General features: G+C 34.0%; 1 protein-coding gene and 1 long non-coding RNA gene across 4 annotated transcripts in view; both read left to right on the top strand.

Moving 5' to 3' along the window:
- Positions 1–15,735, top strand: part of LOC135219512 (uncharacterized) — a 90,464-nt gene that overhangs the window by 23,192 nt on the left and 51,537 nt on the right. Inside the window, exons 4-10 of one of the 3 annotated variants that reach the window (XM_064256342.1) lie at positions 159–274; positions 3,740–3,855; positions 5,343–5,450; positions 6,016–6,065; positions 7,048–7,127; positions 7,528–7,693; positions 8,277–8,432. The exons of 1 other annotated variant lie outside the window; for it this stretch is intronic. In XM_064256342.1, coding sequence (XP_064112412.1) covers positions 159–274; positions 3,740–3,855; positions 5,343–5,450; positions 6,016–6,065; positions 7,048–7,127; positions 7,528–7,693; positions 8,277–8,432 — 792 coding nt within the window. The remainder of the gene's footprint in view (positions 1–158; positions 275–3,739; positions 3,856–5,342; positions 5,451–6,015; positions 6,066–7,047; positions 7,128–7,527; positions 7,694–8,276; positions 8,433–15,735) is intronic. One more of the 3 variants, XM_064256341.1, reaches the window with a different exon arrangement.
- LOC135219513 (uncharacterized) lies at positions 9,138–15,276 on the top strand. The gene is made up of 4 exons (XR_010315456.1): positions 9,138–9,236; positions 10,224–10,339; positions 12,112–12,183; positions 12,342–15,276. It is a non-coding gene; the product is annotated as an uncharacterized LOC135219513 (long non-coding RNA).

The raw sequence follows: 15,735 nt of genomic DNA on the forward strand, positions 1-15,735 counted from the left end.
CCTAACTCTTCATCATATAAATTATTGAACTTTAGTGTTACTGAAGTTGTTTATCATGAAAACAAGACTGTTGCAACAACCAATTTCTCTTTAGCTACTTTGGAAACCAACTTTTACTATTTTACCTCCTGACGCATTACCTTTCACATTCCCTACAGGGTCCATCAGTAGCAGGCATGTACGTAAACTGCTCTTACTTCAGGGTACAAAGGAGTAGTACTTGCTTCAAAGATCGCATGGTTATCTACTCACCCCCCCTTAACAAACTCATTAGGTAAGGTTATTTGAGAACGAATGATAATCCCTTTTATACAAAGCCTATTGGATAGTAGTAATCATAGTTTTGACCACTGTTTTGATTGGCGACGGGGCCTCCCTCAACACTGTCAAGTTATCCCTGATGTCTCTTCTACTGTTGCAAATGGTTCTTTTAACTTGTTAGGAATTGCTGTCCTTTGTAGGACGCTTTTTTGTGTCATGAAATTATATCTTGATCTTATCCATTAAAAGAAATATTTGGTGCTATGTTTATAAAGTTAACAATTCCATATCGAACCTCCCTCCTTTCATGTGACAATTTTAATTTCACTTTACGCAGCTTCTTTCCTCAGTAATTTTATTTTCCTGGCAGTATGCTCTCCATTCTTGTGTCCCTCAAATATTCCTTCTGAGTAAGATGTGAGGGGGTTCATATTTCCAAAGCCTGGCAAATAGATTCGATTTCCAAATTAGATTTGTCAACAAATCCATAAGGAAATATCTACATGTCATCTTTCTTATCAACCGGATGTTAGCTCTTCCCTTCTATGGGATTTCTGAAAATCATTTAACTTCACTTTCGATATTTTTCCAACCATAGATTCTCCTTTACTATACTGCGCTGTTGAAAGAACTTCACACTTGCTCTTTCCGATTATTTTCTAGTTTCCTACTGAACTGTTTCATGCAAGTGGCTTTAATGGTGAAAATATGATTTCTTCTTTATCACTGATGGAGCTCCTCTGGGATATTGTCTGTCAACTTCCCTTTTCCTTATCATGAAATGATTGTGATTCAGTGCTCATCCCGTATCTTCCCCTACTTCCAACATTTTTGTTGATATGATTATCCTTTCTCTATTCTTACTCTTTTCTCCATTGCAACTGTTTCTCAGTTCTATCAATCTTTTGGTTCTTATGGTTTCTTAAAATACGTCTTGAAAAACTCTCGGTTAAAATGGCTAAATCGTCTTTATCTAAAATTGGCAAAAGTTTAGATGTACCAATTTCTTCCCTCGTCTCGTTACCAAAACTCTATTTTGATTAACTTTTCCAAGCTTGGAAAATTGGGTTTGTATTTGCAAAGTTTTACTAAAATTCCCTCCTTTGTAGGAATGAGTTTACTCAACCTTACCTCATTTCTTGATACCATCCTTTTTTCCACATTGCTTTCTGTCATTTTTTACTGGTCCAATCGTGGTTAGTGTTCACTTAAGCTCACGGAGAGTGCTGTTCTTCTAATTTGGTCCTCATAACGCCTTTCAAACAAGCTCCTTATTTTACTTCAAGGGAATCAGCGATAGCTTCGTTCCCTCAAACACCATAATTGGAAATCTTCTTTGTGCTTCTGTTTTCCTGATTCTTATAAGCTTTCATCGCCTCAAAGGAGGAGGTCTGTATTTCTTCAAGATCAAGACTCACCCATCTTCATTCTTTCTTATTTTCGCGTTTTAGCCTGAAATGGGGTAAAAATAAGGTATTAGGTTAGTTCGTCCCCCTGGCTCTTGCCATTTAAAAAGAATGCACATAACTTTTGCCAATCAGACCTGACACATTCAATCAATCAACAAGCCTAGCAAACTTTACATTTAGTAAAGCTAAGGACTACATGAACTGGTATCTATCCTGATATACAAAAAAGTTTCAATAAACTTAAATAATGAGCTTATCCTTGTACAGACAGGAATATTCTAAATTCACAAGTCTCTTTGTTAGCATGGATGTTTATTCTCTCACAGAAGTTATCAAAATGTTATAAATTTCAACGACAGACTGCAGAGTGTTGGCCTACAGCCAAGAAAGGGTTGATTAGATTTTCAGTTGTGTCTGGCTACTGTTGAACAACTGTAAGTTTGTCTCAAATGGATTTAAAAATGAGCCATAGAAGTATGTAGAGGGGTAGTTCGTATGCTAGGAAAGAGCTTATAGATTTTGCGATGGATTCAAGAGTATTCAATTTTTTTTTTTTAATTTCTTTCTTTCGTTAACAATGGATAAGATTTTCAGTTTTGGTGATTTTTGCTTTAAGAGGAAAATGCCAGGATCTTAACGGAAAATTTCAGTAATTGTAGTGGCCAAGGAAGTCATTCAACACGAACAATCTTATGTGGATCTTAACTCTCAAGTAGATTTGGTTGTTATAAGTACACCCTGTGTGATTTCTAGCTAAAATTAGGGAAAAGCCAGAAGTTGCTGAGCAGGAATTAATTTTTGTTGCTTACCACCAGACAACACAGTTATGGGAACACTGCATCTCCTCTAATAAATACTCGTTGAGTTTAACAAAATACATAATCCAGATGATTCTAAACTTATAGCCAAGAGTAATAAAATTATGTAATTCTAGAAACTTCGTCTTTAAATCCTCATATGACATTCGATACAATAATTTGGGGTAAAAAAATATCAGAAAAATTACTTTAATGTTTTTTTCTTTAGAATTCCCTTAATCTAATTTTGACATAAGCGTCATGTCCTCTGAATGCTCTCTTCTGAAAACAGAAAATGATTGCACATCCTAACTGAGAAACTAGAGTGTATTAACTGAGTTTGCCAATGGTCTCACCAATGTCTGGAAATATTGAGAGTTCATATTCCTGAGCCAATCTTGGCATTGCAATTGGAAAACAACATTTAGGGCAAAGGCCAGATGCTAGAAGAGGGTGGAAAGTCAGATGGAACAAAGAGAATATGAACGGGTGTGCAGTAAAAGGAATGAAAGGGGTTGCAGTTAGAGGCCGAAGGGGCACTGCTAAGAACCATCAGTAGTGCTTATAATGCCTACAGTGCACGGCGTGAGGTGTACTGACGGCGCTATCACCACTTTCTACGGGACTGAGAAACTCCCGGTACAATAGCTGTCCACCTAATTATAACTAAGGATAACAAACTGATGTATGAGTGAGTGATTTGAAAGATTTGAAATGAAAGAAACTGGAAAGGCGGAAATAAGAGGTTAGGAATCACGAACCTCCAAACATGGCGAATTCTTCCTTAAGAACAAAGAACATGTTTCACTATCAGCAGAAACAACACAAAGAGTCAGCAATTCGCAATAAAATCAGAGGAAGAACCAAACTTCGCTGTAATATACAGATATGTATCCAAACTTACCCTAAACTCTGGGGTTGTGGCCCTAATCCGTCACACGCTGCTGTGTCCCTAACTCACCCTCATGGGAGGGAGCGAAACACATGAATCCTTCACCTCTTTATAGAATTATTTTCGCTCGAATTCCTTTGTCTGACCATGTGGGGAGCCATCACCCTAGTTGGCCTCTTTGAACTATACCTTCATATAATCACAACAGAGAAATACCTGATGCGTTAGTAAGTTGGTCGGTGAGATGACAGTCCCAGTATACTTTCGACAGGTATTCGTTGACGATATTAAATTGAAATAGTAAGAAAGGCATAGTATGCTTTGAAATCGACTAATCTCAATGTACTTCAATTCAATTAATTTTGTTTCTCCTGCCTTAGGCTGTGCGGAAGACACCATGGGTATAGTCACACATTCTCTGATGCCGTCTGCTTCTCGTTCGTAACCAACCGGAGAATAAGAAGGCCCGGATTTTGCTGCGAGATGACTCCGATTCGTAAGTCCAGTATTTTCGTGCTTCATCCCCCTTATCACATACATGTCAACAAGAAATTGTTTTCCGTTTTGCTTTTAATTATAATGAGGACATAGATCACATTTTTGTACATCACGTCATTTGTTAAAATTAATTTGCCATTACGAAAAATATTAACGATCAATAAAAGTAGACCGTTTTCCTTAACAGATAAATATCAAGGGTAGTGACGAAAGTTCACAGAAATGGACTTTTTAGATAATTAACATTAACAGTCATCACTTTATTATCCTTGAAATTTTGAATTATCAGTTATCATGTATAGCAAAAATGATCTTAACAATTTTATATCTAATTTAAAGGCTGAAATCATATTCTTAAATAGGAATTACAGTTAATGCTTTGAATTACGGATGACGCATTGATACAACACCAATTACATATACTGACATAAAACTATTAGGTCCCGACGCCTTATTTTCAGGACTAAATGGTGTATCGTTCTGGCTTTTCTTTTTAACTTAACGAACAAACCAGAATAAATTCCAGTATTCCGATGGAAAGAGATAGAAGAATGAGTGTCGTAAGCATGTAAAGAACATTCCCAGACAGTAAAGAAATTGAAATAGCTTTTATCCACCTCTGCCTTTGGGACTGACAGGACGTGCAAATGCTCAGTGACTACAAGGATTTCATTTAATAAGCAACATTAATAAACATTTTGCAATAATACCGAAACACCAAGGGTTAATTCACGTCACGTTACAGGACTTTGCATAACAACGCACCCCCAGTAAGAATTATATATATATATATATATATATATATATATATATATATATATATATATATATATATATATATATGACGCAACAAAATGTACTTTAATATCCAATTCACTCTACCTCGGCTTAATATAAATTTCATATATGTTAATCGAAGGGGATTTTTTTGTTGATAAGAAATTTGTTTTGTAGCCTAATGCTTATATGATGGAATCACGGTGATGTGATAAAACTCATTTATATATATATATATATATATATATATATAATATATATATATATATATATATATATATATATATATGTAGATAGATAGATAGATATATATATTTACAATACATACATAATATACACAACATACATAAATTATATATATATATATATATATATATATATATATATATATATATATATATATATATATATATATATATATATATATATATATATATAATATATATATATAAATATATGCATATATATATATATATATATATATATATATATATATATATATATATGTATGTATATATATATATATATATATATATATATATCTAGTATACATACATATATATATATATATATATCTATATATACTTATATATATATATATATATATATATATATATCAATTAAACATCTCCACATCTCCACTGACCAGGCAGACATACGCCAATAAAAGTAAATACATTTGTCTTTCAAGAACATCCATCTTTCCAGCAATGACAACCACAACTACAACCACCACAACCAAACCCACCACAACAGCACCTCGCCCTTGCTGTGGACCTCTACCTTCACCTCCTGTTCCCAAACCAGTTGTTCGTTGTAAGTATGAGAGAAAGCTCACCTCAGAAGCCTGCTCTCTTTAAGAGCTACTATTTATTGGTCATATCTTAGAGACTACATATTCATATCTATAAAAAATATGTGATTAAGAAAACGAGGCCTACATTTTGGAAACTTGCCATGGCTCTTCCCTAAATTCTTTTAGAAAAATGATAACACAATGGAAAATTACAAACTTTTTTTTATCGTTCGGATTTGTCAGCACATATTGTGATATGGACTGACTGTTGTGAATCTGGCTGCGCAGATTCTATTTTGAAGTTAATACTGTTTTTGTTTCTGATGGTGCAAGAGGAAAGTAGTTATTTACGTGTATAAGTTTTATTACTCTGAATAATTCTTAAAATCCGTTGGGAAATAACTAAACAATTAAAAGCAAAGGAACTCATTCTTTAGACCCTTTTAATGGAAAAACCTTGCAAGTACATGCCATTATTCAACCTTTCATCTAACTATTGTTTTTCCATATTCGGCTAGGCTACAGAATTTTTTTACCAACAAACAAACAACCATAATTATCATGAAACTCTTATGTCCATTCCAGCTTGCGCTGATATACAACCTACCTATAGCTACCCCTGCAATTGTACAAACGTAAGTTGTCGGGTAACAGCACAAATGTTTCCCAGGGTTTTCTCATCAGAGCTTTCTACAACCAAAAACCTCCTTCGATTTTGTTTCTTAAATCTCACTCTTTCTTACTAAATGTTCCATGACGTGTCTTGAAGTGTATCCTTCTGTGGGGAGTTATCGACTTATCTCCTTCTTCCTCTTCCCAGCTCTATCCCTATTCGGGGTCGCCGTTTTAAATGAGTCTCTTCTATCTACCTCTGTCCTGCGTCATTTCCTCCCATACTCCCTTCTCCCTCATATCTCTAATGACAAATGAATACTCAAAAAACCCATAATTTTTTCTTTATGACATTTCAAATTAGTACGAGATTCCTGTTAAAATGCATTACCCCTTAACTGATGAAAGCACTTTTGAAACACGAAAACTTCAGCAACTAAGGATTATGTAACTTTGCCCTTGTGAACTTTAAGGACGATCAATTGTCATGTTAGTAACTGCAGCATTTGTAAGACCTTGTCAACATGAGATCTGAAATTGCTTAAAAGAAACACACTGCCTGTCAGTTGGCATTACATTTTTATGTACTAATGAAATTAAATATTCCTTATTACCACTAATGGAATGAAAACCTAATGGTACTATTTAGTTACTGGCGCAACATTTTATGGTTAACTCAAACTACAAGATACTTCCCACACATCTTCAAGATTAAAGATTTACCTTAAGCATTTTATAGTGAAAGATGTCACTGAAAATGAAATATCTGAAGTAAGTTTGCTTAGAATATTTTCTCCCACCAAATAATGTTTCACAGTTTTGAATCCTAATCTCCTTTGTTGTGTGCTCAGAATATTTGGGAAATGTTCTTTTAAACCTACTTCCCTTTCGATTACTGATATGAAGTAACACGTATCAAACAAAGCTGCCTCCAGTAGTTCTACAAAATTATGATTTTAGAAACAGGATAACATACTCATATTGACAAAATGTTCCTCTTTCAAGATGCCGAGTGGCGGAATATGTCTTACCTGCTTGATCTGTCAAACCTGTGACATGCGAATCTTCAATGATTATGACTTCTCGTAAGTATGATGCCGAAGGCCAACATAATCAACAGTTCCTTTTCCAACTGAAGGATCTATTGTGATTCATCTCTCTCTATTTTTGTTATTGTTAATGTCAACCTGAATAGCTAAGAAATGTTGCATCCAGGTATTACAGCAACAAAAGATTTCATGAAAACTCAGCCCAGTTTGAGAAACGTTGCAAAATGAGCCAAGGAAGTTATAGAACAAACCTCACATTAGATCCTAAAGGGTTAAGTTCAGCAACCGAGATAAGTTCATAAGAGACAAATACTATTCTTAATGAAAATGTGCAATCATTTACTTGCACTACTTTTACTCAATATGAATGATAATGAACATCAATGTATGCCTGAAGGAAAATAATACATTCAACTTTGCCTCTCTCTTCACTCAGGCAAACAAAACTGTATATCTACCTGTATTTCACTTGTTCCAACTGCACTATGGATCTCAGCAACTATGGTTATAGGCTGTATGTTTATGGGTATGTTACCTGTATACCCGCCCCTACAGGAGTCATACTTCCTACTTATCCAAATGCGACTCAGGTCGTTGCAACAGTAAGTAGTCAGTATCTTGTTTTCTATTTCTGCTTTGACTCTCTTGAATATCCTCATGATAACCTGAGTTCTTTTGTGCTGAAGACCGATGTCTTCTCTCTCTCTCTCTCTCTCTTCCACCTTGATTAATTTCCTGACCCCAATTTTGGAAACAGAATATCACAGTACCGGTCCACTCCCTTCCCGTGTCGGATTCCATACAAGACTTGCTTAGGTTGTTTATCATTATAGAAACATTGATATTGTAAGTGTTAACTTAACATGCTATGATAAACATTAGTTTATTAAATGATGAAAAAGAATTCGCTGTCTCGCCTAGCACGTCACCCAAACTGTTAACTGTTACAGACAATTCGATTAGTAAATATTTAACAACAGTTCTCATAGTTTTTGCCAACAGCATGTTATACTCTTTCAACATGAACAACTCAAACAACAACAAATACAGGTACGGTACTAATGCTTGTAACACTATCCTTAAATAAAGAAATATTAAGGTTCACTTCCATGTGAAGACTGTCATTCATTATCTTAAAGCCTCTTCCAACCTTGCCACTGACTAATGAGGAACTTTGCTTTTCAGCTCTGTCCGATACCATCAACTTTCGATATCTGCGCATATTTCCAATCTCTAATAAGTGGATCAGGGAGGAGACTTTCCTCGGAAAAGGGCCAACGAAAGGAAATTGGACATCTTGCAAAAGCATGCAGTGGATTTAGACATCTTACGATTCTGGGAGTAAGTTCTCCTTTCCCATTACGAATCTAGAATCTCTCCTGTAATGATGAGAAGATTATATAGGCAAGGAATAATGAATTTTATATCCGGGAAAGTTTTAAAACAAAGAAAACTTATCAGTCATTCTTATTTTCTTTCTATAAATGAAAATGCACATAAAGCTTTACTAGAACTGTTCTCAATTAAAATTAAAACACTGGTATTTTAGTATATATATATATATATATATATATATATATATATATATATATATATATATATATATATATATATATATATATATATTATATATATATATATATATATATATATATATATATATATATATATATATACCTATATACTTTGTTGCAGCCAGCAGATTTGATGGAAAAAAAGAGGACTTTCATAACACTTCAGAAATATATAGCGTTATATTAAACTAAATGAAGATTCAAGATAAAATTATATCAATCAAATAAATGAAAACTAAAGATAAAATTATATCAAACTAACTGAAGAATGAATATAAATATATATATGGAAAAAAAGATTAAGTTCATGTGGATCAGTGTTCGAATATAAATTCACACAACGGAAAATATTAAGGCTAAGAACTTTAGACTTATAGTTGACTACAATCACCTTTGCTTTACAGAAAATTACATCTTTCGATTTTGTTTTTCAGGTACTTTTTAAAACTTCCTCCGCAAATAGCCAATCCAGAGGGACATATCGAGCAATAACGATCATAGGACAACCCTGCGCCAATTTACCTCAAGGGGGAATCATAAAATTGTCTGAATTCACAAATGTTGAAGTAATGTAAGTAATTCCATTTAGGGTTATCTATGCGGTAATCTGTATTACCTTTGGAAGGATATACGTCCCCAGGGACAATTTGTCACTTCACATAATCAGAAATGATAATTGTGATTGTTGTGCAAACAACACACCTAATGCAATGTAAGCAGTAACACGAGGTATGGGAAGCAGCTCATTTTTAAATCGTTTTATGAACAGAACGAAAAACAAAATGACTAAGAGACGCAATATAGGATTAATTCTAAGAATTCTAAGTTACAGGTGAATGGCATGCAGCTGAAAAGAAGCTTAATAAACCACATATTCGTTTTAAACTTACAATATCTAAGGAGGTCATGCGTCATCTTTAATTAATTCAATAATTCTATCGTCACTGATGAGAGTACTACTATGACTGACTATAGTTGTCTTTTCGTAAAAAAAGATCTTTTATTTTTCTAAATAATTCTGGAAGGCGTAGTACTAACTTTCTTACCTCCTTTTTTGAAAAATAAAAGTGATACGAATATTGTACATTGGGGAGAATATTATATGTCAGTGATCTAGTGTATGAGAATTGTGAATAAACTTTCTCATGAAAATATTTTTAAAAATATTGAAACGAATATGAAAGTATTCTATAATGATCCTTCATCAGAATACCAAAACAAAACCATTACTCGTCGACATTAACTAGACATAAAGGAACATTTCCTAATGTATTAACACGTCTACTTTAAAGTTTTGCTAAAGACTACAATGCATAGGAAAACCACAGTGAACAAAATTCGATGTTTAACTGATGAGCAAAGCTGAATCACGGACAACTGCTTAAACTTCGTAAGAATTTTTACTATTTCTACAATAATTTCTCAACATTTTCATACTGCATTTTTAAAATCGTGTCCAACCCATCAAAATAAGCCATTGGTAATATTTTAAGAAGAAAGTTCCTATTAAGGTTATTGAAAATGGTGATAATTTCTACATAACTTCTTCGTTTTGCAGAAACTTAAACCTCTGCAACTGTGGATCCATAATTCTGAACTCTTTGTGCATCGAGCAAGTCACTATTAGCCTTCCCAAGGCCTCAAGCTGCACTTCTTGCAACGTCACCAACCAAGGTAGGACTGTCAAACAAAGAGGACCTCTTCCTTATGGCAACAGCGGAGGTTGTCAGCTGCAAACCATTTTTTAACTGAGCATATTGCGTTGTCATAAAGCACATGAACATAATCTTAGTTAACTTTGTTGGTGGGATAAGAAACGCTAAAATCAATGACAATTATCAAAACATCCAAAACAGATCATAACATCTGGACATCTTTTGGAGCCAGAATAAATGGAAAAAGCATTTGCTTTTCCTTGCAGTAATCTGTAATCAATACCTGATCTATGGAATCGACCATTTTTTTTTACACTGCACTCTATATATAGCAGGCGGGGAACATGTACTGTTTCCTCTTGGTGCTATTTATAATTTTCTCATGTACATGCAAACATATACACACACAAATATTTATATATGTATCCATATGGACGCACACACACACACACACACACACACACACACACACATATATATATATATATATATATATATATATATATATATATATATATATATATATATAATAAAAGGAGCCCATAAAAAACACCAAATATAGAGAAAAAAGTACTATATTTCAGACTGCTGTCTCCCTCTTCAGGTAGATGAATGAGAAAAGTTTACAGAAGAGGTGGTATTTATACCAAGAGGTCCATCCACAGGCAAGCCAATTTAGGTCACCCCCGCTGATAATCTTCCTTTAATCTTCTTAAGCGTTGGTTGAATGAAAACCTTGTCGATCGTATCTGAAATCCATGCTCGTTTTGAGATGTTCATTACCTGCCTCTCTTTTATTAAGGCTGATTCCGTCATTTGACTCTTGTAACGGCAGTTGCTGCTATAAATTACACGTGACAAATTCCAGTTTATTCTATGGTTATGTTTTACCAAATCCCATGCCAGGACTGTGACCAATCTTACATCGGATTTACAGGTAAATCACTTCCCCAGAGATTAATACAACACAAATGGTCTGTTAGGTATGGACAACAGAACTCAGCTATTTTCAACCATATAATTGAACATAACCATATAATAAACTGGAATTTGTCACGTGTAATTTATAGCAGCAACTGCCGGTACAAGAGTCAAATGATGGAATCGGCCTTAATAAAAGAGAGGCAGGTAATGAACATCTCAAAAGGAGCGTGGATTTCAGATACGATCGACAAGATTTTCATTCATACGCTTAAGAAGATTAAAGGAAGATTATCAGCGGGGGTGACCTAAATTGGCTTGCCTGTGGATGGACCTCTTGGTATAAATACCACCTTTTCTGTAAACTTTTTTCATTCATCTACCTGAAGAGGGAGACAGCAGTCTCTGAAATATAGTACTTTTCTCTCTATATTTTGGTGTTTTTATGGGCTCCTTTTATTAGATGGAATTATGTTGTAACAGAAAACATTTTTTACCAGTCATATATTATATATATATATATGTTGTATACATACATAACATTATATATATATATATATTATATATATATATATATATATATGTAGTATAACATATATATATATAGTATATATATATGGATCTAATTTATATATATAATATAGTATAGATATATATATATATAAATAATCATATTCCCTGTTCCTTCAGCTAGTGTCACTGTGTCATCGTATTTGTTAAGCTTTCATATTCTCATAACTCAGAATTTCTGTCAAATCAGGACCGAATAAGATTTGTCCTCTTAAAAGAAACTAGTTGCTGTGTATGTGTCTGAAAGGATACAAAGCACAATATCTGTGATGAAACTAATCTTCACCTTTTATTCCTCAGCTCCGACACAACCAAATGTCATCTGTCCTTAATCTTCTCTCCTGCAGAATATCATCGCATAAGACAAGACCGGTAACTAGTCGCATTTTGTTAACTTCTAATCTGGATTCTCATTGGTCTGTCATGTGAAATAATTTGTTTGAAATATAATGACAACTCAGCTATATCGTCAAGTAAATCAAGTTTATTTTGAACAGAAATACTCTAACAAAATTAATACTTTGTTGCAGCCGGCAGATTTGATGGAAAAAAAAGAGGACTTTCATAACACCTAAGAAAGATATAGCGTTATATCAAACTAAATGAAGATTCAAGATAAAATTATATCAATCAAACTAAATGAAAACTAAAGATAAAATTATATCAAACTAAATAAAGAATCAAGATAAATATATATAAATATTTGGGAAAAAAATTGTAGCAAGCATAAGAGGCAGCAAGAATATCAACAGCGCTGACAAGTAAACAAAAGCACACAGACACAAGCACTAAAGAGTATTGTAGTTTTTATCAAGAGCCAAAGATTTCCTGGTTTGGGTTTTCCGTTTCTTCCAACCGTAACCACCATCAATCATTATAGTTCCCTTGCCAATTCTCGAGTAAAATCATATCGATTTCAGAACTAAAATTCGAAACTTCCTGAAACCTCGACTCACCATTGCATTTAATTATGGACTTAAGGTACGATTTAAACTACACATTCATGACACCCCATTTATTTATGATCTGCCTATTTATGTTGAATGCCTTTGATTTGACTTCTGTTACTTAACGGTAAAAAAAAGTTTAATCCTTTTTCATGAGTCTGTTTCTTTGTCAAACTTTACAAAATTTGGAAAATTTCAAATATAAGTTTCTTGACAACCCTGGCAAGTTGCAGGATATACACCATGCATTTGGGACTATAAAATAACACCAAAGAAATGTACAGTGCATGGACAAAGCCGTCAATTAGGTAGAGCATTCTTTGATAGATCAGAAAGCACAAAAAAACATTAGGACGGTTAGTGGTGATGGAAAATCCTGTGGATAACACCACCAATCTGAAGTTTTAGTGTAAATTTTGGGATAAGACTTAAGCGACTGAAAAGGTCAAAATCATTTCAACTCTGCCTTTCTGAATATGCTTGGATGCAAATCAACTTAGGAGAAAAATCTAAAGAGACTGCACTGCAACCAGTAAGCAACTTGATAAAAGGGGCTAACTATTGAGCAATAAGCTAACAGCCATCAACATCGTTCCTTCTCTAAATTCTTTCTTCTTCAAAATACTGCAAAACATCAGCGCCAGGACAACCCACCAGGAAAGCTCTGTTAATAAAAGTACTACAAAATGAAAGGCCTGAAATGCTTGGGTTATATGGTCGTTCATGAACTTGAAGCAGGAAATGTGGTTTGTTAACAATATGAAAAGTCTTGGAGAAGAGACACTGAAAGAGGAAGCAATATGCAATTCTGCAAAGCTGCATGAAAATATTGTGTCTTATATTACGAGGTGATAAGAAAATACAAAGGCACGACAAGCTTCCAATCGTGAGACTTCCTCGTACAGAGCCTATATTTATTAGTACAGTCGCTTTATCAAAAGGTCAATGTATAACTGCTGGCGTGTTACAATCAATATTCTGTTCGCAAGAGACTTTGAGCAAATCAATAAATCAAAATTCAAAAAATGAATCTAAGGAGCTTCAAGAAACCTCATCCTGCTTCTTTTCACATCATTAACCAGATACTCTCAACCAATACAAAGAAGTATCTCTTTTTGTGTTCTTTTATTGATGGTGGTGGGAAATTATGCACCAACTTATCTGTTCAAATTACTGATCTTCTTACAAGATTTTTTTTCTTTCTCTGCGCTTTGGTACTGTTCTTCAGTTTGTTTTCCTAGCAACTGTAATGTAAACACGTGATCCACAAGAAGATGAAATCCTCCATGCTACTAATAGAAAAGAAATTTTGTTAGTTATTCGCTACTTCATTCAAGCAATGAAAGTAAAACTGAGAATCTCGTCTTGTAGTGGACCATTGTAAATTGCAAAAGGAAAATGGTGGTGGGAATATAATAATTTTTCTTCAGTCATTATTAGCAAATGTATTTACACATATCACTGGTTTGTTTGAAGTGCAAAACTATGTTCTGTTAACGCTACCCCCAACCTAGCACATTCAAAGGTACCAACATTGAAAGGCAAACTTCTATACACCGAAGGCCATTTGGAAAATAGTGGGTAAAATATACGGAAGGTATTGTCATTATTTACAATACATTTATCAATTTTCATGTTTGACACGGGAAATGTAAATTGAAGTCCTACAAGGGTACTGCAAAAGCAGTTTTCTTCAAAAATATCTTTTCATGTTCATTAAACTACTTTGATGTAGTCAGAGTAACACCATTGAAAGCTGGAATAAATTTGTCCTTTACAGTCACAGTGAGGCTTTACTCTCATTCAGTTAATATAAGATCTTTCAGCTTCAAATTAAGATTTTTGTGAAGGTAGTCTTATTTTATTAAGTAAACTGGACAAAGTCATCCCACGACTTAAGGATGTTACTTTAGGAGAACCATATTGTAACCAGCCATGGCCTTGAGGGAGGCTTTCAACCTTCCGCTTAACAGGTCAAACGTCAGCACCAAGTTATGGCTTTGTGGGGGAAGATGACTAATGTGAAATGTGACGTTGCCTTTCTTGCATTGCTCTGACATGCCCCATACTGCAATGTTACTGGAACAGTTTGCATCCTGTATCGTGTGCCTGACACTAACACCTGTACTAATTAAGATGAAGGACCCTGATTTGGTACCTATGGCGGTGTTGCTTTGAAGTTGTTAGTGGCCAAATAAATAAAAGGCAAATATCAAACTTCTCATACGAATGCCAATTGTTCTGAGCACGCAATTTCACACATTGAATTTAGTTTAACATAGAAAAAGCATAAATAAGGATGTTTTACTCTGATATATTTGATTTAGAATAACCTTTCCAAAAAATAAATGGATTTCAAATCAAATTTGTGTCTTCTTTTCCTTGATGGAATACCGACGCCATCCTTTTTACTCCAAACATTCGATTGTTCTTTGTTCATTTTCATGGAATGGCTCTCACCGCCTTCTGTTTAGCATTGTCCGATGGCTTTGACATTTCCTACATTCAGTTCAAGAAAAAGAGGATAATTTTCGATGAGGATAATTATCATTAATAGGAGGACTGTTAACGTACTGTGCAGTTTTCCAAAAAATATATATTGTCAGAGGAAGAAAAGAGTTGATATATGAGAATTTAATGGCGCACAATAATTTATTTAAAAAATTGGTCCTACTGTAATTGCTAAAATATGACCTCACTGAAAGGAAAATAACCCAAGTGTAATTTAGGCAACTCCTGAATTGCAAATTTAATTCTAAAAAAAAAATGATATAATATTCTACTGTTATATAGATAGTTTATGGGGCCCTCATGACAACGATGTGAGCCTCACGAATGGGAAACGAAATTTATTTTCGCTAATCAGTTGCTGGTTACTCCTCCTCTTTCTTATCACGTGTGAATTGATTTGCCATCTGTTTGTAACTAAGTCTAGGATTGCCACCCTAGCAAATATATTGTTAATTCCTACCAATAT

Source organism: Macrobrachium nipponense, chromosome 1, assembly GCF_015104395.2.
Source record: "Macrobrachium nipponense isolate FS-2020 chromosome 1, ASM1510439v2, whole genome shotgun sequence".
NCBI classification, from domain to species: Eukaryota; Metazoa; Arthropoda; class Malacostraca; order Decapoda; family Palaemonidae; genus Macrobrachium; species Macrobrachium nipponense.